The sequence below is a fragment of the Tenebrio molitor genome, chromosome 9, assembly GCF_963966145.1.
Source record: "Tenebrio molitor chromosome 9, icTenMoli1.1, whole genome shotgun sequence".
In the NCBI taxonomy this organism is placed as follows: Eukaryota; Metazoa; Arthropoda; class Insecta; order Coleoptera; family Tenebrionidae; genus Tenebrio; species Tenebrio molitor.
Genome location: NC_091054.1, coordinates 10162853 through 10189357, shown reverse-complemented (window position 1 = coordinate 10189357; position 26505 = coordinate 10162853). Strand labels below are relative to the sequence as shown.

Genomic DNA, 26505 nt, shown 5'->3' with positions numbered 1-26505 from the left:
ATTTACAATAGACTCATTTATATGTGTTTAATTATAAATTTATCAAGAAGATATTTTCATCACTATTATAGAAGAAAAAAAACTCTGTATAAATTATATAAGCATGGATGATTGTGTACATATAAACGCAGTATGGTGGTGTTAATGTTGATTTTTGTAAAATTACCCAACTCTGAGATGAAAGTCTTTATTTGTCTACATAACAAATTTCACTTTGTTGTAATTTTAGGGCCCACGGCTGCGCCAACGTTCCGATCGACGTTCCAACAAAACGGCCAAAACAAATAATCGTCGCGGACAGTTTTTCGTTCGAGCTTCGTCTTCTCGTTTCTTCGGAACGTTGGCGGAACCCGTCGCTAATCGACTTACCCACGATATATATTATGATGTAATGATCGTAACGTCTGTAGAAGTTGCGTTTATCGTTTGCCCCCTCGCCCCAGTCGCATGGTCTCTCTATCTCTCACTATGTCTCGTTCATTTCGATTTTTGACAAATCCATCATGTGATCTCCCGTGAAATTTTGTCCGTATCATAGCCGATGATGTAAAGTCGATTTTATAAAATACAGTAGCTATTTATATTTGTGTAGGCATGAGGGATATGATTTTTTCGACATTTCGACTGATACTCAAATATCAACGTACACTGCAATTGTACAAAAGTTGCTCTTTCATTTCTCGTGTTCGCAAAATCGACACTTTTGTAACGCTTTTTACAGAAATCATCGTCTCAATGGCTATCCGATCGTTTACAAACAGACGTTGCATTGTGTATTACGACTGACGATTACATTACGTTTCAACAATTGTACAGTTACATTGTAATATTATAAAATCAGGTGTTATCACTAAGACCAAGCCTTAACATTATAATAATATAATAAATTACTTCTGCACATAACTGACGTACTGTGTCTTCTTTTGCGTCGCATCAAACCACCCCCGCAACTTGAAGTGTATAGATTTTCGTCTGATACGCAACCAACAATACACCGAATCGTGGAGGACAAGTAGAAACTTGTCCCGTTTTGGAAAATGATCGTCTAAAAAAATTCCCACGACCAACTGAAAAAATATTCTATTCCAAAATTCAACAACAATAAATTAAACCCTATTCTAAACAAAAACTCAACTCAAATGGACGTTTCTTTGGATCACAGACTTTTCGGTGGTTCCCCTTTGGCCTAAAGCTCGAAAAGTGCACGACTCAGTGCAAAAAGTGGGCTTTGAGGTGTCTGTCGTAATCGTAGACGTAAAACTCTTGGTAGCAAATGTCGCAGACGACCTTCATGAACATGTTGCGGCTGTAGTAGTGGTCGTAGGGATAGGTCAGGAAGAAGAGAATGTTGTTGATGTTGGAACGGTAATCGCCGGCGGAAAAGTTCGTGTTGCAGAAGCCGTACATGTTGTAGTCCTGCTCCATGTTGAGAATGTTCTCGAATGTTTGCTGCTCGAAGTGGTAGCCCAGATGTCCCACCAACACCTCCTTGCAGACGAATTCGAAGCCGCACAGGTGGCAGACGTAGATTCGCAACAGGTGCTGCTCGAGGTGTTCCTTGTGGTTGGGAAACGTGAAGGCCTGGTCGCATAGCTTGCAATAGTACTGGTGGTGGGTCTCGTGCTCGGTCAACTCGGCGACGGTCTGGTAGCCGCTGCCGCAGAAATTACAGTAGAACGCTTTGCCGGTGTCGGAGCCCGACTCGGTGTCGGAACTCTTCTGCGAGCTCTTTTCCATGCAGTGGCACTCGTAGAACTCGCCGGTGTGCTCGTGCAGCGATCTCGGCGTCTCCGTGATCTTCCTGATGCCAATGCGGAAGAGCTTTTTGGACTTTTTGTTTTTCCTAGAGCGACGCCTACCGTCAGGACGCGCCAACGAGATCAACTTGTTTTTGTCGGACGCCCGGTGGGCGCCGTCTTTAGCGTTTTGGGGATCGCTGAAACTCAGCTCGATTAAGTTGTCATTGCTGCTCTCATCTTCGATCACAATGGTGTCATTGCTGTAGGTGATTTGTACTTTGTCGTGCAGATAAATCGTTTTGTATTTGTCGTGGTTGCGGCGCTTGTTGGGTCGCCTCAGCACGCTGGGTGTGCTGTTTAGGACGCTATTTTTCAAAAGCTCCCTGATAATTTGAAATTTTGAATGTCTGGTGGCATAGTGGGACTTTAGTGTTTTTAATGTTGGCAACTGTTGCCGGCAAATCGCGCACCGAACTCTGTTCATCACGATCGGCTGGACTGGAAGAGAGTGTATTTCACGTGCAGCGATCGTGAATTGATCGATCGATCGAGATTGACTTACCCCAAGTTTTCAAAAGTTTTGTTTGGGTCGGATCGAGTCGGTACCGCCACCGATTGAAACTGTCAAAAAACTGGGACAAACGCGAAAGTCCCTAGATTCGCCAGAAAAACAGTTTCGATCGAGCGTCGACCTACTCGGGTGTTGTTTTTGGCGTCGGTGTAGTGCGGAAAGTCGCGGCCGTGCGTCTGAGATAGCCCGAACGAGTTCCAGATGATTCCTTGGTGTTCATCTTTGCGAATTTCAGACGAATTTGTAAATTTTGGCTTCCTGACAAGTAGAAACCGTGCGAAACTAACAGATTTGGTGGTGTCGTATGCGTAGATAGCCGGTAAGGGTTGGCGCGAGACTCCAGGGGCTCAAGACTGTTAACGATGCCTTTTTCCCGTCCAGCTTTTGTAAGTAATTCTATTGACACAGTTCTAACCTCAAACGATTAATCGCGAATTTCCTCGTGACGACGGTTTTTCTTTGCCAGTCGCATGCGCGAGCCGCATTTTCCGATCCCCGATGCGGTGGAAGTTTCCCGACGCGGCGCCCCGTCCGGTTTTTCCAGTTGTAAAGTGGACGTTTTTGGAGGCGCGCCAGGAGCCGAGGCAAGGGGGACGTCGCGAGATTTTCGCACGATCGGTGAAACTCCGATCGGGGGGCTTCCGGCCCCTATTTATAGAGCGCCACTCACTCGGCGACTCTCGCGATTCGCACCTGAGCCCCTCCGACCTGCCAAACGTTATTTTGGGAGACGGGAGTAACATCGGCGCTGCATTCGGCCGCAAGTGCACCGTCGCGCTGCCCCCTCGGCGCGATGTAAACATTGGCAAAGAGAAACCCATTCAGATTCCAAGCCGTAGAACTAACACTGCACACTTGCCAATTAATACATTCTACTCTGTACGCGTCTTGTACACTAACAGCTGGTGACAGTCCACTCTAGAGTAGTACTGTACATGGTGTGATGTGTGGCGTTGTTTTTCTTTTCACAGGATGCTGTCTAACCCTCGCACCTAGGTAGCTTCTACCCCACTGAGCTCAGGTGTAGTGAGTATTTTTTAATCGAAATACCTAACGCATAACGCACCCATTCATTTTATCCGCTTTTTGCACCCCGCTTTGCTAGTTTGTAGTGTACCGGATGCGAACACCGGAAGGACGCTCTCCTCCGCCTGTTCTTCCCCCAAATCGACCGACACTTTATCGATTGCAGCGCCACACTTTGTCCTTGCCGTCACTTCAGCGGTTCTCGGAAAACAAATCGCAATTAGTCCTCTAGCGCTAACTAACCATAACAGGTTATTACGCCGGTGCTTATTGTCAGTGGGCAGACCACCTACCAGAATTAATTATTCGCTTCTTCCTTTCCGAACCGAAGGCGACGTTTGCCAAGTCTGGCCATTTTCACCTCACCACGTTGCGCTCATGAACGTGAAAGAGACGCTTTTCTTCTCTATTCGATTACGATTTTATCGGCGAGGATAAATTAAGAATCTGAGTCAGTTCCACGAATGGAATTGTCCAATGAGAGCCAGGTTTGATGGACTTTATAAGTTGTCAACAATTCGCTTGCAATGTTTGGTTTATGAGTAATAGCCCGTTTTTAACTCGATGGGAATTGTTAAAATATGGTCGGTGTAAATTTAAGTCGTGGACTTTCCGCACTCGCAAGGTTTGCAATGTTTAGTTTGCTCCTCATATTTTTAGACGTAAGAGGTTTATTTAAAAACAAAAAGTGCGAAGCGGTCGGTTGCTTCGCGTCGAAATCAATTACACCGCCCCAAAGTAAAATCATTTTATTCGGGACAAAATTACAATTGAAACGTGTACAGAAAAACTTAGGACTTAGGATTTCCTGCCTTTACTGCACCTCTTGGCCTTGTCGCATTCCTTGCACCTCTTGCCCTTACTGCTCGTCCCGAGCTCCTCCGACTCTTCGCCCTCCCGAAATTTTCGGACAAAGCCGGTCGGATCCTTGAAGAATTCTTTTGCCACCTGCTCGAGGAGGAGGTTGCGGCGGTCCATCGATATTCTCGCTTTGCACAAAGGACATTTTCTCAGTTGTTTGGCGCACAAGTCGCAGAAGCTGTGTCCGGTGTTGCAGATCCGGATCGTGTCCAGCATGAATTCGAAGCACACCGGACATTCTAGCTCTTTCTTTATGTCGTTCACTATTTTCGCTTCCATGATTTGAACATGTCGACTGCGACTAGCACGTGGAGATTGCCGTAGGTTGTTTTTTTCGGACTATTGTGTTTTTATCGGACGGACAAAAAGTGGCAACGTTGGTGGTGATTCGTGAAAAAATTATGCAAAATGCCAGAGGCAAATGAGAGTTTTTTCGGCACCCACCTGAAAATTTTTCTCTTTGTCGTTGCGGGTCACATCTGTCCCACGTTTTGAATGTTTCAAATGAATCTCTTGTGCAAAAATTGCCCAAGGATCTTAGATAAAACTCTCTCTGCTGTGCGGATGTCATCTAGGTTATAAATGATAATTTCAAATGTAACAAACCACATCAAAACGCGTAGGTTTTCTTTCTTGTTTGTTTTTTTGGTTGTTGTTGTGGTTGAAAGTTTCGCAGAAAAATCAATGTTTGTTGTGGCATTTTCTGCAGTGGATGTTTCAGGGAGTGGTCGATTGACATTCTAAAATTCGTTATTCTAGAACGTTGCAGAATTTTCCACAAAGCTCTGAAGCATTCCCGTACATTCCACATTATTTTAGAAAATTACAGGGCGTTGTAGAAAATTCGGGAATGGGTAACTAAAATAGAATTCGAGGGGATTGAGCCAACTTCAACTTCAAAACTTGTCTACCTGCTGTATTTTAATAAGCGAATAGGTTTAATTGAAATAATTATTTCAACGCTTGATCAGAATCATTTTATTTCGTAGTGTATGAAAATTTTTATTTAATTGAATTAGGTTCCTAATAACGTTAAAATTTTACAGATACAAACTGGACGCAAAATTTTTCAATGCGATTTAATTTTCATTAGTTTTTATTAACCTATCGTAATAAATAAAAAATTTATTAGTGTGTGAAATGTTCTGTGATATTAAATTATTTTCCACCTTAATTACAACAGCTTTTTTATCCGAATATTTCCATTGTCTGTCCAATTTGATTGAACGTTTATCGTTCACGAATTAAAACACTTGAAAATTACCAATCAATACAACAATAAATGCCCTCTTCCTGTTTGCTTATTTGGCAAAAAAAAAAGTTTTCTTGTATTTTTAAATTTGGTTAGGAAATGATCTAATCAAATATCTCGCGACCTTCCAATTTTCTCTAGATAAATGTTTACTTTAGCATACGCAAGCTTTGTTACTTTGAGCAATAACAACACTGGAACCGACCGACATCAGGCAAAAATGCAGTTATAATCTCGTGTCAAAAATGGATTACTCCCTAGGATTTAGGGATATTCGTTACTAGGTTGTCATAAATTTGGTTAGGTTGGAGGCTATGTGGTTTCTGGTGACAAACAAAAGATATCCCAAAAATGTAAGACAGCAAATTAATTGTAACAGTTGCAAATGCTAAGTGATAGATGATTTTTCGTTTCACAATCAATTTTGGTTACTGGCGGCATATTTATTTGGATTTAATCTCTCAATTCAAAGTAACCAACCTTAGGCATTCAAAATAACTTTTGAAAATTCTAGTTACACACAACATGAAAAACATTATTTCCCTAAAAGTTCGAATTCTAGGGAGTAATCCATTTTTGACACGAGTATACTCAATTTCATATAAATGTGCATCTAAGCAAGCCATGAAAATCTGATTTTCTGTTGGTATTAAAGCTAAAGCTAGTGACTTTGACTTTCAAAGTTGCTTGCTCTGCGCGAACCCGATTTGACTAATTTTTCAGTTTTTGTCCATTTTAACATTGCTGATTTCAAAAGCAATGTTACGTCTTTTTACTGATTAAATTAAAGTAATTCTTATTTGTTTTTGTCTTTGTATTTTTACTAAGTAAAGATTTATTGGACATGACCTTCATAAATGTGACTTTTGTAATGTAACTAAATTAAAGGTGCTTTTACAAATGCACAGCTCACTTGATGAACATTTATATGAAATCATTTTTTTTTATAGCCCTCATATTGTTGCTAAGAAAAATTGTGTAAAATAAAAATTTGTCGATAAAATTCGAAGGTCTTGGGATCTTACCCTTGATAATTTTCTGTGTTCAACGAAAGCTTGTCGATCAGAAATTTATCAAGAAAAATTGTCACCGCAAAATTTTGTTAGTTGACAGTTTTTAAGACAAATTTGCAAGGTCACAGTGGGTAAATTGTGGAGGGAAGGAAAAGTTCGAGTGCAATTCGACAAGATTATTTTGTGAGTGGATTATAAAACACAAAATATTGTTTTATTTAAAAATAAAGTAGGAATTTAATCACTCGTTGAAGTGGTGTTTTTACAGTAAACAATTGACAGATGTATTTATCGCTGTAAAAAAGGACAGAACGTTTTTATTGATGCCATATTTTGTGCCTACTTTAATAGACGAGTAAAATTATCGGACAAATGAAGCTTTATATTAATAACATAACATTTTTGTTTTGTAATCCAAAAATTTCCTATAATATTGCGGAATCTGGAAAAGTGACAAATTATTACATTTTTGTGCAAACTTTAATTGAAGATTTATAAAATTATTCACTTCTCTCGGAGCTCAAACTCAAGTTTATCAATCGGCTTCGAAATTTCTCAGATTCTCAGAAATTAATATCGATTGGTTTACCAATTTTGTTTGAAGTAGGCAGACTTCGCCAAATACCAAATTAAATCAAAAATAACTTGAAATGATGACAAATCAATTACACAACTACACAAGAAAATGTTTTTATTAGGTACCTCTATTATGATCCACGTAATTGGCAAAAATCTTGCAAGACTTTTGAAGCAATTGTGAGGATTTCTTTCGTCTCTTTAAACTCAAGGCACACTTTCAAGATTGTAAATATGTTGATTTTGATGGAGATTATGTCATATCTTTGCTCTGTAATATTCCAGGCAAATTCAAAGTAGGGGAGAATGCTCCAGAAAAAATCGATCTGTTTGAACTGAACAGTTGGCGACGTTGTAAACGACGAAAATAATTAAATAGAAAATTGGTTTGATTTCTTTCCAACTTTTAAAGTTCTTCCTTGGTTGCCAGCAAGAGTTCTGTCAATAACATGAAACAATACGACCAAAAATTTCATTTGTGCTCTGGGTTTGCAATCCTGAATTTATTCCTGCGCCGCAGACAAACCAAAAAGTTGCAGTCAATAAACGCCGTCGTGATCGAGTCGAAGAATAAGTGCGGATACTCACGATACACGCTCGTTTCACCGTGAAAATAACCATCTGCAACCTAAATTGATCAAAAGCGCTTTTCAAGCGACCAAACTTCTCATCGAGTGGAGTTTGTGGAAGTTTCCCGAACGTCAAGGGCTCGTTCACCCCTTCTCCATTCAACAAATGCAACAACTCGATTTGCATCTACCAATCACTTTGATAATGATACATTGATTTAATATTTTTCGAACCAGTTTCACTGCTTGTACGCTTGCATAATGCAGCAGCAGCACCGCCCCGAAAGCCCTCTCGAATTAACCCACATCAGCCTCGCTCAAGTATTTTTCCAGCTGTACCGAAGCAAACAGAATTTTACCTTCTAGGTTTTCCCCCGGTCGTTTTTAACATCATCCGGTCTCTTTCGGAGCACCTAGACGATTTTTTCGTCGCGTTCGTAATCGATAATCGAAGGTAAGCCCGAACGCTTTTTGTCCAGCAAATTGCAGCTCATCCTCGACTCTTAACAATTCATGCACGTGTCGGAAACAGCTCCACACCAACAGATCGAACAATTCCGACCTTGACACCTTTCGACATTGCAAAACGCCGATCTGCGACGTGTCTATTTCGGTTTCGGACCGATGAAATCAAATTTGTCGTTGCACATTTTCGATTCGGCCAACGGAAAGTGACCGCATTAAATATGTTATTGGAGGAAGGCGTCGACGATCGTTTTGTTATATTTGTCGGCTATATTTAAACCGGCGGAAAGTTCCTTGTTGGTTGGTATTTGTTTGAGATGATTTTGGTCGAAACGTAAATAGAAAAATGCGTTTGCGATCGCACCTGTTGTTTCGCGAGATCGACCGAGATTATGCAAATAAACTTATTATTTAATGGCGCAGTCGTCACGTCGCGTAACAGTCATCGTAAAACCTGTTAATACCATAAAAGGTCCGGGCCGATAGGTAAACACTCGACACTAGTTTTCGTCCGATCGGAGGTCGACTCTTGCACCGTTCCAGATTTTAAACTGTCAGGGACGAAACACGAAAATCGCGTTGTCACACCTTGAACGGTTTTCATTTGGTTCGCCGGAGATTCCGGAAAAGTCCGGAAAGTCGCGCGGATCGTTCAGGCATTCGCGATCTTTCTGGAAGAGTCCGGATCCCCCACCACTCACACGTGGGGTTTATAATATGGGCGCCGAGAGCGGCGCGTCTCATTTCTCATTCGAAATTTGTTGTGAAAGCGCTCAGTTGCAACGAGCTCGAGGTGTTTTATTTATTCGAAGTGAGTCACAAGTGTTTTGATCGTGAAAGTCGAACGGAATGACGACTCCTATGGTGGAGACGGTGCGGACGATCCCGTTGGTCGTGGAAAAGGACGCGCCCCAGGATGCAGACGTAAGTGTCCGGTCGATCAGCACGTCACGCTTCATCCGCCGCTTGTCCGGAGCGCAGCCGGTGCAAACAGTCTGACCTTTTGTTTCCCTTGCAGAGCGGTTTCCCTTTCGACCGCACCGACAGGGACCAGTCGCTGCGCTCGCAGCTCGACGACCTAGCCCAGCGCCACCCAGAGTTCGCCGAGCACCTGGAGGGCTTCCCCTTCAGCTCGGACAGCCTGGGCCGACGGACACGACCCCCGCGCGCGCACGACTCGGACTTCAGACGCTTCACCGACCGACACTTCAGCCCGAGGTTCGAAGAGTTCGGCTTCGCATTCGACAGAGACCCCTTCGACGAGTACCGGCAGGAGGCGGCGCCCCCGCAGCACACCCAGTCGGAGCCGGCGCGGCCCGCCGCCGCCGAGGAGACACAGAAGAAGACGCCGGAGAGGGGACGCAAGCAGAACATCCAGCAGAGCAACACGGTGGACCTGGGGCAGAAGCAGGAGCCGGTGAATGATAGAAACCAAAGATCGATGTCTGCCCCGCCCCCGGATAACCGCCAGAGATTCGTGTCGAGCATCCACATACCGATCAACCGAGACGGGGGAATGGGAGATATGGGGACGGCACAGTCGCAACCGTCCCAACAGGAGAAACCGGCGAACAAGTCCACCGAGAGGGTGATACCGATACACGTGGAGGGCCGCGACGAGCCGGTGCTGCCGAAGCACGCGGGCCCCAGCTTCAGCCAAGCCCAACCCGAGAGAATCTTCGGGCACAGGCCCGGTCAGTTCACGCAGTTCGTGGGGCGGGAGCCGCCGAGGCAGTACTCGGCGGGGCCCGAGTGGCACCATCCCGGGTTCGCCCAGAAGCCGCAGCCCCAACAGAAGCCCCAAGAACAACAAAAGCAGCAAGAACCGGTTCCTCCTCCTCAACAACAACAAGTGCCGCAACAGCAACAGCAGCCGCCGCAGCCGAGGTCCGCCGCCAACAACCCCATCGACGTGATCCAGTCAATCCAGAAGGACGTGTCCGAATTGATGGGTCAGGTGGAGCAGTTCACCGGAGTGCCCCGGGACAAGCAGTACATCTTCCTAGACGAGATGCTGACACGGAATCTCATCAAACTGGACAACGTGGACACCCAAGGACAGGAGAACATACGGCAGGCCCGCAAAGAGGCGATCAAGTGCATCGAGAGTTGCATAGGAATTTTGGAGGCCAAAGCGGCGGCGAACGTCCCCAAGGAGGAGAAGCCGCCGCAAACCGAGCTGGCGGAACAGACCGAACGCGAACCCCAAGATACTCAACAACAGGCTGTGGAAAAAATGGAGGTGGAAGTGAAAGAGGAGCCGCCCAAGAGCGACGAAAAAGCGGAGGAGGAGGTCAAAGCGGAGGAGGCGAAGCCGGTCGAAGAGGCGGTCGCCGAAGAGAAGATGGAGGTGGTCGCGGAACCGCAGGCTCCGGTCGTGACGGAAGAGAAGAAGGAGGAACCGAAAGAAGATAAGGTGGAGATTAAAGCGGACGAAGAGATGAAGGAGGCGGTGACAAGCGAAGAGAGTAAAAAGGAAGAGGAGGCGGCGGCGAAAGAGACGAGTCAACAGGAGGAGAAGGAAGAGCCCAGCGACGAGAAGAAAGAGAAGAAAAAGGGAAAGAAAAAAATTGTTAAAAATAATTAGTCGATATAATAATGCCTTATTGTTGATAATCTTGCTTTTACAAAGCGTAGAGTTGTAACTTAACCGATGTTCTTGTTTTTTATTTTTAGTGAGACTGACTCGCTTGTAAAACTCACAATATCCATTTTTTTAAATGTAAAGATATTTATTTTGTGTGGTCATGTTTGACTGTGATGTGTCTAGTTTTTCCTTAACCGTCCCCTTTTATTTATTAGAAAGAGCGGTCGTACAATTAAAACGGGAAGTATTAATTGTGCCATGCATGTTTTGTACAAAATAAACACTTGAACGAGTACAGCATCGTTTCCTTGTTGTAAACGCAAGATTATTTTAGTCGTAACATTTTCATATCAAACTTTTAAATATCTCACGCACAGTATTTACTTTTAACATTTTAAAACCGAGTTAGCACGCCGATTTGTAAATAAAATACGTACGTGTTATTTATTTTCAGTAATGAGATGCCTTAGAGTAAGAGTTTCAAGAAGCAGCTTCTGTGTGTTCTCAAATTATTAATACCTCAACTGTGTACATTATTTGTTATTGTTATTTTACTACAGCGCAAAATAAATGGTTTTTTTACCAATTGGGTCGTCATTAACTCGTCTCGAGTTTGTTGGGGCGACATTTGACCCCGACACGATGATTTGCCGATTTTTAGGCGAGCAAAGTCACATAACCTAACTTTTTTTTCGACGGCAACATGTTGCTGATAAGATCCGTCCAGAAAATTCCGAAAAGTTTGTATATACAGAGCGTCCGAAAAATCTCGGAGGCTCGCCCCGATTTAGTCTACCAAAACCTAGATGGCGCCGACAAGGGGATCGTGGTGTTCGGGTTCAACAGGCCCAAACAGAAGAACGCTCTGAGCGCGGGTCTGGTGGAGCAGATCAAGAGCGCCCTCCAGAAGGTCACATTCGACGCTCAGGCTAGGGTTGTGGTGCTGAGGAGTTTAGTTCCGGGAGTCTTCTGCGCAGGTAAATCCCCGGTTTGTCCGACCGTCCTTCAAGTGATCTTCCAGGCGCCGACCTGAAGGAGCGCGCGACGATGCCTCGCGAACAAGTGGGACTCTTCGTCGCGGGACTCAGGAGCCTGATGGACCAGATCTGCGATTTGCCGGTCCCGGTGATCGGCGCCGTCGACGGACTGGCGCTGGGTGGCGGCCTCGAGATGGCTCTGGCGTGCGACATCCGGGTGGCCGCCAGCGACGCCAAGATGGGGCTGGTGGAGAGCCGCCTGGCGATCATCCCCGGAGCCGGGGGCACGCAGAGACTGCCGCGCCTCATCAACCCCGCCGTCGCCAAAGAGTTGATCTACACGGCGCGAGTGATCGATGGTGGCGCCGCCTACAATCTGGGCATCGTGAATCACGTGGTGGCGCAGAACTCCAGCGGGGACGCGGCTTATCTTAAATCGCTGGATTTGGCGAGGGAGATCCTGCCGAATGGACCTGTGGCTGTGCGGATGGCCAAGAGAGCGATCAACAAGGGGATGCAAGTGGACGTGGGCTCGGGGTTGGCGATCGAAGAGGCGTGTTACGCGCAGTTGATCCCCACGCAGGACAGACAGGAAGGGCTGCAGGCGTTCAACGAAAAGAGGAAGCCACAATATACTGGCCAATAAATTTATTTAATAAAATAGATCATAGATTGAACAGTTGTTCGAGTTGTTTTCTGGTGTCTTCGGGATTCATCACTTTGTGTCCTATCGTTCTGGGATCGTTGTAGATCTCGTAGTCGTTGCCCCCTTTGTCCGTTTTGTCGCCGAAGAAGTGTATTTCGTCGTAGCCCTCGCTCTCCAGGTGGCGCAAGCAGTAAGTCTTGTCCCAGCCTTTCGGGAATACGTCGAAGCTGATCTGCCCTCCTATACTGTACGCCAGGCCGATGTCGGGAAAGCGCTTCTTCAGAGAGTCGATCATCGTCTGCCTCACGTTGTACTCTTTGTCGTACTTTTCGAAGCTCTCGCGCTCCTCTTGCGAGCACGACCGTCCTATCGGGGAGATGTTGAGCATCCCGGCGCGTAGCTCGACGAACGTGCCCCGCTTCACCGGGAGCACCACCGTGGACAGATAGCTCAGGGTGTAGTTTATAAATTTTTGGAGTTTCTCCTCCCCCATGAATTTCTGGATGCTCTGGCGCTCCACCTCCTTGCCGAACTTGTACTGGACGAGTCCGTTCTCGGGGAAGACGTAGTCGAAGCGGAAGATCACGTCATCGCCGTTCATCTGTTCAGCGATCTTCTTGAAGTCTGACCCCCCGACTAGGCCCAACGTGCACAACGGTTTCAGCTTTGTTTGGATGAACTCGTCCAGTTCTCGGCTGATCGACTGTCGGGCCTTGGTCAGCGTGCCGTCCACGTCGAAAAGACACAAGATTTTTTTGGGAGACATTTTGAATTTCGCTCCAAATTGCAAGATGGACACGGCCGGTTTAGCCTTCTTACTGCTAATTTCGTCGACGGTTTACGCCGAAACTGGTAAAAAATTGAACGTGCTGCTTATTTTAGGTGAGTTACGCACAATTTACCTTACAAACCACTTCTGACACGTCACTTCATTATCTCGAGTGATTCTTATCTACAAATGTCAAACGTGAAAAAGTGAGGTTAGGGCAGTAGCGTATTCGTAGTATTTGAACTGGGCCATTCAACGAAATTGTTTTGACGGGGGCAAAATCATATGTGTCGCTTATTTTACGATCGATTTATATTTTAAACGACTCCCAACACGTCACTCGTTATCTCGAGCGATCATCTACAAATGTCAATCGTGAAAAGTGAGGTTAAGGCGGTGGCGCAAAATTTGAACGAAAATTGTTTAAGCCGACGATGGGGGCTTCGAAATGGGAGTGTACAGGAACAAGATCTGCCAGACGCCGAATCTGGACGCGTTGGCCAAAAAAAGTTTGATTTTCAACAACGCTTACACCTCGGTGAGCAGTTGTTCCCCAAGGTAGGTCCCTGAACTTTTCGAATCCATTGAAAATTGCGATTGTAGCCGTGCGGCGCTGCTGACTGGGATGCCGGCGCACCAGAACGGCATGTACGGACTGCACCAAGCCGAGAATCACTTCGACTCGTTCACGAACGTCCGCTCGCTGCCCAACATCCTGAGGGATCGCGGAATCAGAACCGGGATCATTGGGAAGAAGCACGTGGGGCCCCCTAACACCTACTCTTTCGACTACGAACAAACCGAAGAGAACAACTCGATCCTGCAAGTGGGCCGAAACATCACGCACATCAAATTGTTGACCAGAGAGTTTCTGAACAACTCGACGGAGTAACACAAAACGAACGCGATTTGAGTATGCCGTGACGCGCTTGGGTCAGCTCGTCACGGCACACTCACATCTCGTTTTTGCTCGATTAAGCGTGCCCCTTTCAGGCCTTTCTTCCTTTACGTGGCTTTCCACGATCCGCACCGTTGCGGCCACACCAATCCGGAATACGGCGAGTTTTGTCAACATTTCGGCAACGGGGACGAAGGTATGGGTTTGATACCGGATTGGCACCCTATTTACTACCAATTTGACGAACTCGAATTGCCCTACTATATACCTAACACGATAGAGGCGCGGAAAGATGTCGCCGCTCAGTACACCACGATCTCGCGACTCGACCAAGGGGTGGGACTGGTGTTGCAAGAACTGAAAGATTCAGGCCACGAGGATGACACTCTAGTTATTTACAGTTCAGACAACGGAATTCCGTTCCCCAACGGTAGAACGAATTTTTACGATTCTGGTATAGCCGAGCCTATGTTGATTTCGTCGCCGCTGCACACCGAACGGCGCTATCAAGTCACCTATTCCTTAACGAGCCTTCTAGACGTGGTCCCGACAGTCCTGGATTGGTACAACATCACCCAAGAGACCAACGAAATCGAAGCAGACCCCGTTCTGACAGGACGCAGTCTTTTACCTCTTCTAGACAAAGGTTTTGCAGAGTATCGAGAGTCGGCGTAAATTTTTTGGTCGCTTGTAGAACCCAAGAACACCACAGGGGAGGCAGTGTTCGCCAGCCACGTTCTGCACGAGGTCACGATGTATTACCCGATGCGCATGATCAGAACGCACCGCTACAAACTGATCCACAATTTGAACTACCAGAGCGCCTTTCCCATCGACCAAGACTTCTACTTGTCCCCCACGTTTCAAGTAAATCGAGCGATTGGTTGAACGCATCTGAATTGTGTGTTTTCAGGGCATTTTGAACCGCACCAGAAACAAAGAAAATCTGTACTGGTTCAAAACTCTGAAGGAGTATTACAACAGGCCGGAATGGGAGTTGTACGATTTGAAACACGACCCGGAGGAATTGAACAATCTGGCGGGGAAAAATGATTACAAGGTCATCATGAAAGAGTTGGAGTTGAGGTTGTTCCAGTGGCAGAATGTGACCAGTGATCCTTGGATTTGCTCCCCGCACGCGGTCTTAGAAAACAAGGGGAATTACAGAAATAATCCGCAATGTATGCCTTTGGAGAACATGTGAACGCGTAAGAAACACAAAAATATATTTATTGTCACATTTTCTAAACAATTACTTTATAAAACATCTATATAAATATGGCATTTATTTAAATCCATTCCTGGCTAATTTGTGCTAGTACCACACTCAACATTCCAATAAATTAGTCAACAACAGCTAAAATTTTCCAATGAACCAACAAATTAGTTAAACTAAAGCGATTTAGTAAGGATTGAATTGACTTTAGAAGCTTTGTAAGTCAAAGGTGTTGGTAAAATCAATCACTGTCATCTCATTCTTTTCAGTTTAGCTCTGTAAGGTTTGCGCTTCACAGTCTTCTCTAGTCTCTTGATTAAAAAGTCTGTGGTGTTTGCCACTCCTTCCACAGTGTGTATAGTGTTGGCAATTTCGGTCATCTGCAAGTCTGTCAATTATGGTTGGTCAAGGCCACATTTTGTACTCACTCTTTCTTGTATTTCTTGTATCCTCAAGTGTTTTTGGTGTTTATTGTACAAGATTTTAAAGTGCAACATAAAACCTGCAGATAGGATTAAGACACAAAATATCAACAAATTATTTGACTGCCGAAAATGCCACATCACAGAAGTAATTCATTTTAGAAACTTGTTATCTGGAATGTTTGCCCTGTTAAATCTCGGATTTACACAACGGGGACTTACTTAATGCGGCACTTAATTGTACATAATGCGGCTGACTCACTTGTAAACAATTACGCCTAACCTTATTTATCAACAATCAACCTGTCAAATTTGACGTTTTTGTCGGTATTGCAGATTGGAAAGTTTTTTTTTTTCAAAACTGATCCATTTTGCCAATTTGCACCAAAAAAGTGGAAATTGAATTTGTCTATTTTAAGTGTACAAATATCATCTGTCGTCATCAGGATAAATATAATTTAATTCTTCGTTCCACTCAGCGCCATCTGTCGCCCTCTCCCCCCAAGACAGTCGGTGTCATAACCCCACTTTTTGATTTTTCTACTATCGAAAAGAAATGAGTCGTTACGCTAAATACGCAGATTTAACAAAACTGTCGACGGAATATGCGAGACGAATGTTGCGACTCAGCAATCGCATATTCGGTGAAGTTGCCCGACCGACCAACTCCAAGTCAATGAAGGTGGTCCGGATGTTCAGCGAAAAACCGCTCAATTTGCGAAGGGAAGTGACGCATTACTACCCCAGACACGTCGAGACGGGGTGGTTGATGATAAAGTTGAGACATTACGGACTGTACAGGGACGAACATGCCGATTTTCAAGAGGAGATGGAGAGGATGAGGGTACTTCGGGGCAAGGCGAAGCCCAAGAGACAAGTGAGGTCGAAACAGCCGCCCAAAGAAGAATAGAGAGTTGGAATAGTCTTGTTTTTTCGTTTTAAATAAATTTTGTTAAATATCAGCACGTATGTATGCTTGTCCTTGCGGAGATGTTCGCACTTTTTTTCAGCTGCGTCAGGGGAAAGTTATCGAAATATGAATTAAGTTTGATATGTTGCGCGAATGGGAAAGAATGTTTTTCCAGTTTAGGATAAAGTTTTTGGGTTTTTGTAATAATTCGATTTGAATGAAGAATTAAAGATGGCGATTTTTGGTGTGGTGATGTTGCGTCAGGATGTTGGCAAGCCTGTTTTCCGCAATCTGTCAATTCGTCAAACATGGCCGTGTGTAGCTGAAAGTTATCGCGTAGTTGTAAGAAATCCCTTTGTGTTCTGTGAAGCCCTTTTAACTTGGTGAAATGAACGGTGACGGAGACGGTGAATCGTGGTTGTCGGGATGGGAGCAACAGTGTGCCGATTCCGTGGACGAGCAGCCGGACTACGAGCAATCCCTTCGTGACGAATCCGAAAATTCCCACACCAGAATATGGACTGCCTTTCAGGATTCCGCCGCAGCTATAGCACAGTTGTATCGTGGTGAGTCTCGTGCCGCCCCCATCCCGACGCCGGGGTGGGCGGATTTTTTCTCGACCACCGACATCTTGTTGACATTCTATTGATCAGCGATCAGCTGTGCAGTCGCTCCTCGTGGCGTAATCGAGTGTTTCTTTTCCGCAGATCGGGTAACGGGGGAGCCGGCGACGCTCTGGCTGCAGTTTCAGACGGCTGCGGGGACGGTCACTTCACTCTACAAAGGTACGAAGGTCGCGGCCCCGTCCGATTTTTTCCTCTCACGACAATCTTTCAGAATCTTCGGACGGGCTGCGGAAGTCGAGCGACTTGGCCAAACAGAGCGGATACCAAAAGCGGAACAAGGAAATACTCAACTGGGCCAAGAGAAAACGGCGCTTGATCTGCAGGGAGGACCTGCTGGCCTACCTCTCGGGAAAACTTCCACCCAAGCCCAACCACCACCAGTACCACCACCACACCCACCACAGGTCAGTCAACCCTTTTTATCAAACGCGCCCGATCCATCTGTACACATCACGTGATCGCTCAATCCCGCCTTATCAGCACTTTGGAAATGACATTTGTCTATTGTGACCGCCTCCTGGCTCCTTTCTCGTCGTTCCGGTCCTCTCCCTTTCTATTTTGGTTTGACGTTTTACGGTTGTCGCTTTGGCAGGATCCCCATGTCTCCGCGACCTAGGAACATATCGCCGCCGCCGGGGGTGTCGCCGCCCGAATCTCTCGGTCTGAACACGGAGCTGCACACGTTCAGGGAGGCCCTAGCGAGGTCACCGCTGTCCTGCATCGCCCGCGGGCCCGACCTGTGCGCTTTCATTACGGGCGAGATGGCCAGGCACTGTAAGAGACCAGCCAGCCCATCCGATGTAACAATGGACAGTCCTACGCAACAAAAGAGACCTCGATACATGTGAAACACCACTCCTGCAGATTTCCTACTCGTTCAACAGTTGAAGTTGCCTTCCGTATGAGTTTACGTTTTTGTTTTGGTGCTCTTAATTTTTTTTTTTCTTTGAGTCTGTGATAGTTGAACACGTTTATTTCTCGTTGGTTTTTTTTTTTGTTTGTTTTTATTTGTTTGTATGATTCAAATCAGGAAGGCGTCGATAATCTCAAATTTTGTTTTTGTTTGTTGTTTTTCCGGGATCGAGGATGTTGTACAATTTGTATAAACGAGCCGACTCTTTCACGTAATCTGGAATAACCGAATTCAAAACTGACACTGGTCACACTTTGTTCAAAAGAAAATTTAAAAAATCAAGACTCGGAAAAAGTAAAGTGCGTCGCGCAGGATAATTCGAGCGGTGGGACGAATCCATAATTAAAACACTTGAGTAGTTTAATTTGATAGATCATAAGGCAATGGAAAATAACCGTTGGAAAATTGGCCATCGCTAAATTGTATATAAGTTTTCTTTTTTGTTAAATGCTTGTTGAAAATTCTCATTGATTTTTACAACTATGAGACAAATCATTATAAAATTCTAGAGGTGCCTCGGTGGATTTTTTATATCGCGTAAGTGAAGCCTTCCACGATTTTCGAGAATCGAATGAATTCGTACGACACAGACTGCCATTTCTTACGTTCATTTGTTACCGCGAGGTCGAGGTCACAGTAGCGACACTAGCGCCGCCACACTTCATTTTGGAACCATGCCGAGTCTCAGGTGAACCAAATGCGATCTACATAGCGATTTATATTGATTTATCTTGTATTCATACGATTGTTGTTTTCTTGTACGTTTAGGTCGTCATTTTCAACAAGTGTTGCTAAACTGTACGAATACTTGCACATATTTATTTAATTTTCTTGTTACTTTGTTTCACTTTTTCCAACTATTTAAATTTTTAAGATGATACAATGTTTTTTTATTGCTTCAGTGATGTAATTATTCTGTAAATTATTGGTCTAAATATATTATATTGGTCTAAGTGGTGTCTAGCAGCAAAAACAAAAACAATCCCCCTTGATTTTTGGACGTTTATTGTGTGTGAAAGCGGCTACATGTTACAAATCCACTAACTACTAAAATGTTCAGAAATCTGAGTACCGAAGCTGAATTTTCCCGAACCTTCTGCAATTGTTTCCTTTAAATAATTTAATCGCGTCAGTCATTTGTCGCTAAAACTGCACTACCTACGTTAAAATACTAATACAAAACATACATCACATAGTTGACTTGTCTTAACTTAAGTCTAGTATTGCATCTGTCAAGTTTACAGTTAAGTCGATTAAATTAGCCACTTGGATAGACTATGAATATAGATAACAACGATTTACATAACTACACAGTAACAAAACGGAGCCGTTCCGGTGGAGCTCCGTTCGATCACTAGTCCAGCAGGTTGAGTTTGCTGTTTGTTTTCCTGAGCTGCGCCCGCCAGGGTATTATGTTAGCGTCTTCGTCGGGTTCTTCCTCTTCCGTGTGGGGAGCGGTGGCGTCCTCCTTTGCGCTTTCGTTGTTGTTGAAGTCTTCCGTGGGTTTGTCCTGTTTGAGGCACTCGTGCGCCTCGTGGATCTTGAGGGCGCGCGGGTCGTCCACCACTTTGGGGGTGTAGATGGTCGACCTGGTCGCACACCGTGTCACGCACCACACTCTAATTTTCCTGGCTCACTCACCTGATCCTGTGTTCCGCCTCCTCCTTCTTCAGCATCAGCTGGCGCTTCCACTGCGGTATGGCCTGCAAGCGCTTCTCTTCCGCCTCGCGCAACATCTGCTCCTCGAGCTCTTTCCGCGCTCGCTCGGCCGCTTTCTTCGCCAACATCTGGCGCTTCCACGCCGGTATGACGTTGCCGGTGTTGTCTTTGTCGGGGATCTGCAATGCGCGCGTGCGGTTACACCGCACTTCACACAATCACACACACGCACACTCACCTTCTCCACGAATTTGGTCGCTGTGAACTGCTTGGAGATCTCGGTGTACATCTCCTTCTCTTTGCTCTCCTCCACTTTGGCCCGCTCGATCTTCAGCTTTTTGATGCCGGGGATGTCCCTGGAGAGCTTGAGCTCGGCTATGAGGTCGGTCTTCTGGGCCAGGTAGGGCTCGCTTTGCAAGCACTGCAAACTCAGACTCCTCGTCGGCGCCGAGAACGTCTTCGAGGCGACCATCTTGTCGGTCCTGCGCAGCTGCACCGAGTTCAGGTCCTGGATGCTGATGGCCGACAGGGGTTGCTGCTGTTTCTTGGCGGTGTCGGTGTTGGTGTCGGTCTTGTTGGGGGCGGAGTCGACGGGAAGGGGCGGCGGCGGCGGTCCCACTCTGGCGTCGTCCTTCTCCTCCACGGTCATGACCGCCTCCTCGCTCTCCGAGTTGCTCCTGAGGGACGAGGTGGAGGAGCGCTTGTCGCTGATGCTCTTCAAGTACTCGGAGGGCTTGATGAGGTTGTTGGAGTCGGCGCTGCCGGGGAAGCTGGGAGGGATGAAGGGCAGCACCCTCTGCTTGTTCACCAGGTTGGGAGCGTGCTTCTCCGCGTCGTCGGTATCCGTGCTCAGACTGACAATGGTCAGGTCCGAGCAGGAGGAATTGAGCCGTTTGGTAGCTGAAAGAGAAGTGGTACCATGAAATTATTCGCCTCTCACTCGGACATTTGTAATTATAATGAAACGGAAAAAGACGGAGCGGCGACGTTGCCTCCTCGACGGAACCTCTTATTATTTCTGGTTTGATTGGTAAGTGTTATAAGAGTGAAATTGTGTGGATGTTCAATTAAAACATGTGTTCTTCCCTCCTCTCGGCTGTCGTCGTGCCGGCAGTCTTTTTTGTTTTTCGACGGTCCAATTAGCCGAGTGTGTGTTGATAATGAGACGCAAACAAAATTGGGTCGTCGGCAAATTTTTGGAGCGTTCCGCGTTTAATATTGATGCGATCCCAATTATAACTGCAACCGAGTCACACCGAAAACTCTTATTTAACAGTAAATTAACGTTTGGGACGGACAACCGTGTTACGGGCACGATTCCAGTAAAAACGTGCTCGCCGTGACCCCCATGGCCACCGTGTGACACCGGCTCGAAGAAACGTGTCGGTGCACGGAAAACTGCATTTCGACAAACATAAAGCAAAACAAAACAAATCGATGAGGAGGACGTCTTCCGTTATCGCGATGTGATAACGTTAGTCGGATTATCTGGTCGGTGATTAAATCGTTACACAATGACGAGCCGTGATTCCTTCGAGTCGCACCGTGTTTATCTGATGGCATCGAATCCGTTGTGATTCATTGGATTGCAGATAAATGTTGTAACCGGTGATGATCAATTAAAGCTATCTGTTGGAACGTCTATATACTGTTATTCCGGCGTGTGTCGGTGATGGAAGACCCGTCAAATGAGCGAACTGTCGTTACTTTTTTTTTGCAAGTTTATATGTACAAAGTGTCTCTAAAAGAACGTGTAGGACCTGTGAAATACGAATTTATTTGATTTTTGCCGCTCTATAGCATATTGTGGTGGCAACTAGAAAAACAGAGATTATGTAAGTCCATTAATGACAGGCTTTTAATAAAGACTGTTGCAAGATAAAAATTAATTAGAATATAGAAAAACTGAGAAAATCACAAGCAAAACAACTAAGACGTCGAAAGCACAATAATTGACGTTAAGATTTAATAACCGCACAATTCCACAAGACTCTTGATATACCTACCTACGTTCTTTTAGAGACACTTTGTATATGTATTATGAAATTTAAGTCTTTTAGCAAAATTATTCAATATATAATTTTTCTGTTTAATATGATCAACAAAAAAAAAATTGTAGAGGGAGCCTGGAGGAAGGAAAATCTCTAAAAACGTGCGACGCATCTCCAACAAACCAGTTTCGTTCTTATTTCGAAAATGGGATTCTGTCATGAATATTTTGTGTTCTGGAGTCGAAACCCTTTTTTTTTTAATAAAATCACGGAAATTTTACAACTGACAGGTAACAGAGTTTTTGTTTTCCACAGCCACCCCTTACCTTTTTTTTGTTGATGAATTAATTTTGCTCGAAGTAAAATCCACGAATTTTTTATTTGTACTCAGAAAAAAGTTTCTATTTATACTCGTATACATTTGGACAATATTTTTCTGTCTGCTTTCAAACGATAAAGACGCTCTACTACCTACCTCTATTCTCTCAGTCTAGATGGTTAAATTGAATTCTTGAACAACACCAGTGTCGAGGGAAACGTAATAATAATAATGAACAATTTGCGTTCGAAGAATAAGGGAAGGAATTTGCTCGAAATGAAATGGGAGTAAGTGCCGTGGAAGAGTGTTTTATAAATCAGGACGAATTTTTTTCAATGTCTTGTGACCAGTACTATGGTGTACAATAAATTTAGGCCGGCCTGTCATTGGCTTGACATCAAAATGTTATGTTCAACTAACCCCATTTTCGATTTTTGACATTCTTGTCATCGTGACAGCCATAATCAAAATTAAAATTGGGAAAAGAAGCGTGCACCAGAGTGAAATACGTACAGTCGATGGACAAATAAAACTGGGACAAAAATGACAATCACATAAGTCAAAATTTACAAATTTGCATCGTTTAATTACGGCTTTATCACAAATAGGTTAACTTTGGTATGACATATTATATAGACACTGACAAATATATTGACAATTCAATGGTCTGATTTGCATAGATTAAATTTTAAGTGTCCCAGTTTTATTTGTCCACCGACCGTACCTACTACAAATCAGTTATGGTAGTGTGTCATGATCTGTAAGTTACGAAAAGGGCGAAGAAAACGCCAAACAGCTTGAGCACCTACAGTTTGACAAACTAACACATCAGTCATAATGACAATAAAGGGTCGCTTGTATTGACTTTTTTGAAATGTTAGAAATTTGCCCGCCTAAATCTATTGTCCGCCATAGTACAGTTGCGGAATTAAAATTTCGGGCACTATTGTCACTTGTCAGTGTCATGGTATAAACTCTAAAACAACCTTTACGTTAATAACCTTATTTTTTACTCTTGTCATGTTTTTGTCTTTTTGCCATTCAAAAATTATCATTTGTGACATAATAACGGGTAGGCAACATATCAAAGCGATGATTTAATGTCAGTCATGATGACAGTAGAAGGTGCTTTACAGAGATTTTGTTGAAGTGACAGAAAAATAGTGCCCGAAATTTTAATTCCGCAACTGTACGTGTTTTATGATAAAATGTAATTACTAATTATGCTGAATAGATAAAGAGTCAATAAGTTTTTGTCTGTGTATATTGTTCCCAAAAATATGCAGAAACTCCCGATTTGAAATTCTCCAAATCTGACCTTACAAAACACTAAATTTATAAAAATGAAAAAGAAGTATTCCCTGAAAGTTCAGTGAGTTCATTATTACCCATGATCACTATGTTATTTCACACAAAAATTATAAATTCGAATCATAAAACAACTGAAAATTTTAATGAAACTGATATTGACACTTAAATGACATTTATCGTTTAATGTTTTCCAAAGCACGCTAAATTTTGTTATTGGACACCCGATTATTTTAATAAAATATTTTAATTTTTTTTTCCGTAATATTACTTCAAGGTCAAGTTATTAGATATCATTTGATTTAGAAAAAAAAACCTCTACCATACTAAATAAAAACATGTACCTAGGTATACATTTGAAAAAAAAAAAAAATTATCGCGTTCACATTAATGTGGAAAAAAATCCAAATTAATACGGTCTCGTAGTATGTACACTTCTATTAAAAAAAAAAGCGTACAAGTACTGAGCACAATTTTGGTTAGATTGCCATATTGTAAACCTATCCTTTAATTGTTGTTACTTAGAAACCTGTAACAAAACCCATGCTGATAGCTGGATTTTATCGATGTATTTTTCAGAGATTTTAATGTGTGTAAATATTTTGCCTTATTTATTAGGCAAGTACCTATTACCAATTACTGAATTACTACAAACACAACTCAAACCTTTATTCGTAAATTTATAGAAAAAGGCGACTGTCAACAATCTAACAACAATTTAAAAATTTATAAAAAGTAATTTTCACACATTTGACATACATACAAAATGACAGTAATACCGTGATACGTTTTCTTGGAAACGATTAATTAATTTTATCCCCATTTACATTAGCTCTCAATACGTGTACGCTTTTTTTTTGAATAGAAGTGTACTTACTCGAACAATCGTGTCTATTTGCTTTTTTTTTTGAAATCGGAGTTAGAGCATGCGAGGTTTTTAGGAATCACCCTGTATATTAAAATTTAATATTTGTTTATAGGTATATTTAAAATGTTTTTTTTTTTGTTCGACACTCAGAATTTGAGAATTTTCTCCTGTCTGAGCGTATTTTGATAAATGTCACAAATTGTCAAAACAAAACGTCAAGCTAATTTTAAAGATTTTAAGCGATTTGGTCGTCGAACAAAAAAAAACTTGTATTCAACTCATCCTTGTGTAAATTGGGCTTTTTTTGGCGTGAGTGCGAGTGGGCCAGTTTAAAACGCGAGTGAAATAAGCTACCATTTTCAGCTTTTGTATCGGGTGTTTTTTTAAATTTCACCTCGTAGTAGGCGTTGAAGAGTCGATTGTGAACGCACCATTTGTCTAAAACGTAAGATTTAAATAGCTGAACGGTGATCCGTAACCTGTAGGTATACTGCGTTCACAATCTACTCTTCAACGCCTACTATGAGGTGAAATTTAAAAAAAACGCCCGACAGATCTGCTCGTATCTGTCAAATTTGTGTTGTTGTACTTTGGTAAAATATTGAGCGATCAAATTAATTTGTAATCGAGTCATCCATGGATTTGAATCCGTATGTCTTTTGCGATTGATCTGTGTTTATTGGAGCGTGGAGTAAGTAACGATATACGATTTCGGATTCATGGATAACTCGATTACAAATTAATTTGATAGCTCTTTATTTATTTCTTTTTCTTTTCAAGAAATGTTTTTAATTTGCGTAATTTTCTTTGAGTAAATAATTAATCGAAAAGGTTCGGAAAAGATTCCTTCTACAATAATTCTAATTTCTGTACTTTACAATTTTTAATAAAATGGTTCGAATAAAATTTTGGAATCTTTTTTTTTTACTTGCAGGAAAATTTAAATTGAGATTTTAACTCAACATTGTAATTTCTGCCTACTAACGATGTAGAGAAAATTTTTAATAAAACACTTCTTTAAACGAGTTATACCGATATGAGTACATGACTACATGTACTGTTCTCAGCGATACAGTGTTCATAGTATTTCATAGTGTTTTTATGGCGCTTACTAACTGTAAAAGTTGCTTTTTCAAAGCTCCGTATATTTTATTGTATACATAGATTCAAATTGTACAATATGTAGAATTTTTGAATAAAACTCACTTACCTACCACTTTAAATCGTGCCTGAACAATTACCAGATATCTAGAATTTCACTCTAATCTCTCGTAAAATCAATTTAATTTGATTTAAGCGTTTGTTAATCGAAAATCTACAACTTTCACAAAACCGTCCGTCAGAAGCAGCAAGTTCGAAATTTGTGACATTTTCGTAAAATTCGTCCAAATCGTAATTTTGTCCAACGATAAACGTCAATAGAAGATAACACTTGACGCAATTTTGTCTAAATTTAGTCAACTGCAAATTGGAGATTAGAACTTGTTCAGTGTAATTGTTTCAATAAATTGCAATTTTATCTGGTTGCGATTTGTGAGTGAAAATGAAAGAATATATTAAACCTTATCTTCGCAGCGAGAAAAGAAAACCACAAATCAATCAAGGAAAATTGTGCTTCGCAAATAAACAATAATTTTTGAAGGGCCGATCGTAATAATCGAAAATGTTGCCGTTCGACCCTCCAGACCTTAGTCCACTCGAAATTCAATGTACTTACTCAGAGCCGACATGGTCCTGCACATCCCTTTGGCGATCTCGGACGGCTTGAGCGTCGGCTCCTCCACGATCTCCACCACTTCCGCTCCCCTCGGCTCGTCGTCCTCCTTGTTGGGTGGCGGTGGCGGAGGAGGAGGCGGACAGATGTCTCCCGGTCCCGACGTCATCCTCTTGAGCGGCTTCGAGTTACCGTTGGCCGTCTTGGGCGGCATCGAGTGTCTCGCCGCCAACTTGGCCTTGTCTCCGTCGTCGTCGTCGACGGTCGACGACGATCCGCTGTCCTTGGGTCTGGCGCTCTTCTCCGCCACCTTCTCGTACTTCTGGGGCTTGGGCAGGAACTCGTTCTTCTTGGGGGCGACTTTGACGACGACATTGCACCCGGAATTGGACGAACTCGCCGATCCGGAGCGGCTGTGCGAGCCGCTGTCCCGCGACCTCGAGCGCGCGTTCGCCTGCTTTTCCGTCTTCTTGGTGGACTCCTCGCGCACCAGGTAGATGTCCTCGTAGTCGTGGTCGTGGTCGCCGGACCGCTCCGACAGGTCGGAGGATGAGAGGTTCTCGTCTGACCCGGCTCCGCTGCTGCTGGAGTGCACTTCCACTTTTACTGC

The 26505-nt window shown here is 43.7% G+C and overlaps 8 protein-coding genes across 11 annotated transcripts in view; 5 read left to right on the top strand and 3 right to left on the bottom strand.

The window, feature by feature from the left end:
- Positions 1-1062: 1062 nt before the first annotated feature.
- Positions 1063-2444, bottom strand: LOC138138893 (zinc finger protein 331-like). Its single transcript, XM_069059005.1, has 2 exons — positions 2302-2444; positions 1063-2237 (listed from the first exon to the last, which is right to left on the bottom strand). Exon 2 carries the CDS (start codon positions 2221-2223, stop codon positions 1210-1212), a length of 1014 nt encoding a protein of 337 aa, XP_068915106.1. The 5' UTR covers positions 2224-2237; positions 2302-2444; the 3' UTR covers positions 1063-1209.
- A 77-nt stretch (positions 2445-2521) lies between these two features.
- LOC138138883 (BAG domain-containing protein Samui-like) lies at positions 2522-10954 on the top strand. Of its 2 annotated transcripts, none has more exons than XM_069058994.1 (2): positions 2522-2696; positions 9091-10954. In XM_069058994.1, the coding sequence occupies exons 1-2, from the start codon at positions 2673-2675 to the stop codon at positions 10657-10659; spliced, it is 1593 nt and encodes a 530-aa protein (XP_068915095.1). In that variant the 5' UTR covers positions 2522-2672; the 3' UTR covers positions 10660-10954. The 2 variants fall into 2 exon arrangements, with proteins under 2 accessions (XP_068915095.1, XP_068915094.1); XM_069058993.1 differs by lacking the exon at positions 2522-2696 and adding an exon at positions 8143-8996.
- Positions 10955-11096: 142 nt separating this feature from the next.
- On the top strand, positions 11097-12313 carry LOC138138896 (methylglutaconyl-CoA hydratase, mitochondrial). Its single transcript, XM_069059009.1, has 2 exons — positions 11097-11636; positions 11681-12313. Exons 1-2 carry the CDS (start codon positions 11363-11365, stop codon positions 12280-12282), a joined length of 876 nt encoding a protein of 291 aa, XP_068915110.1. The 5' UTR covers positions 11097-11362; the 3' UTR covers positions 12283-12313.
- On the bottom strand, positions 12302-12883 carry Pmm2 (phosphomannomutase). Its single transcript, XM_069058578.1, has one exon. The coding sequence runs from the start codon at positions 12881-12883 to the stop codon at positions 12302-12304; it is 582 nt and encodes a 193-aa protein (XP_068914679.1).
- On the top strand, positions 12378-15226 carry Sgsh (N-sulfoglucosamine sulfohydrolase). The gene is made up of 6 exons (XM_069058995.1): positions 12378-13164; positions 13480-13609; positions 13655-13939; positions 14045-14595; positions 14644-14816; positions 14863-15226. Exons 1-6 carry the CDS (start codon positions 12957-12959, stop codon positions 15151-15153), a joined length of 1638 nt encoding a protein of 545 aa, XP_068915096.1. The 5' UTR covers positions 12378-12956; the 3' UTR covers positions 15154-15226.
- A 353-nt stretch (positions 15227-15579) lies between these two features.
- Positions 15580-16549, top strand: mRpS33 (mitochondrial ribosomal protein S33). The gene has a single exon (XM_069059017.1). It carries the CDS (start codon positions 16144-16146, stop codon positions 16495-16497), a length of 354 nt encoding a protein of 117 aa, XP_068915118.1. The 5' UTR covers positions 15580-16143; the 3' UTR covers positions 16498-16549.
- Positions 16550-16685: 136 nt separating this feature from the next.
- On the top strand, positions 16686-18989 carry LOC138138901 (HUWE1-associated protein modifying stress responses). Its single transcript, XM_069059016.1, has 4 exons — positions 16686-17063; positions 17205-17282; positions 17335-17527; positions 17716-18989. The coding sequence occupies exons 1-4, from the start codon at positions 16886-16888 to the stop codon at positions 17969-17971; spliced, it is 705 nt and encodes a 234-aa protein (XP_068915117.1). The 5' UTR covers positions 16686-16885; the 3' UTR covers positions 17972-18989.
- The window catches only part of f (forked), a 46489-nt gene continuing 38092 nt past the window's right edge, over positions 18109-26505 (bottom strand). For 2 of the 3 annotated variants that reach the window (XM_069058985.1, XM_069058983.1), the window contains exons 8-11: positions 25899-26501; positions 19928-20595; positions 19678-19874; positions 18109-19625 (exon numbers count right to left, since the gene is read on the bottom strand). In XM_069058985.1, the coding sequence (XP_068915086.1) occupies positions 19391-19625; positions 19678-19874; positions 19928-20595; positions 25899-26501 (1703 nt within the window). In that variant the 3' untranslated portion in view covers positions 18109-19390. The remainder of the gene's footprint in view (positions 19626-19677; positions 19875-19927; positions 20596-25898; positions 26502-26505) is intronic. The other variant, XM_069058984.1, reaches the window with a different exon arrangement.

Excerpts from the sequence above, each read along its gene's own strand:
- LOC138138893 (XM_069059005.1), bottom strand. The coding sequence starts at position 2,223 with ATGAACAGAGTTCGGTGCGCGATTTGCCGGCAACAGTTGCCAACATTA.
- LOC138138883 (XM_069058993.1), top strand. The coding sequence starts at position 8,922 with ATGACGACTCCTATGGTGGAGACGGTGCGGACGATCCCGTTGGTCGTG. Across the intron at positions 8,997-9,090 it reads ACGCGCCCCAGGATGCAGAC|AGCGGTTTCCCTTTCGACCG; the intron begins GTAAGTGTCCGG and ends TTTCCCTTGCAG.
- LOC138138896 (XM_069059009.1), top strand. The coding sequence starts at position 11,363 with ATGTTGCTGATAAGATCCGTCCAGAAAATTCCGAAAAGTTTGTATATA. Across the intron at positions 11,637-11,680 it reads TCCGGGAGTCTTCTGCGCAG|GCGCCGACCTGAAGGAGCGC; the intron begins GTAAATCCCCGG and ends GTGATCTTCCAG.
- Pmm2 (XM_069058578.1), bottom strand. The coding sequence starts at position 12,883 with ATGAACGGCGATGACGTGATCTTCCGCTTCGACTACGTCTTCCCCGAG.
- Sgsh (XM_069058995.1), top strand. The coding sequence starts at position 12,957 with ATGAACTCGTCCAGTTCTCGGCTGATCGACTGTCGGGCCTTGGTCAGC. Across the intron at positions 13,940-14,044 it reads TTTCTGAACAACTCGACGGA|GCCTTTCTTCCTTTACGTGG; the intron begins GTAACACAAAAC and ends TGCCCCTTTCAG. Across the intron at positions 14,596-14,643 it reads TTTACCTCTTCTAGACAAAG|AACCCAAGAACACCACAGGG; the intron begins GTTTTGCAGAGT and ends GGTCGCTTGTAG.
- mRpS33 (XM_069059017.1), top strand. The coding sequence starts at position 16,144 with ATGAGTCGTTACGCTAAATACGCAGATTTAACAAAACTGTCGACGGAA.
- LOC138138901 (XM_069059016.1), top strand. The coding sequence starts at position 16,886 with ATGAACGGTGACGGAGACGGTGAATCGTGGTTGTCGGGATGGGAGCAA. Across the intron at positions 17,064-17,204 it reads TATAGCACAGTTGTATCGTG|ATCGGGTAACGGGGGAGCCG; the intron begins GTGAGTCTCGTG and ends TCTTTTCCGCAG. Across the intron at positions 17,528-17,715 it reads CACCACCACACCCACCACAG|GATCCCCATGTCTCCGCGAC; the intron begins GTCAGTCAACCC and ends TCGCTTTGGCAG.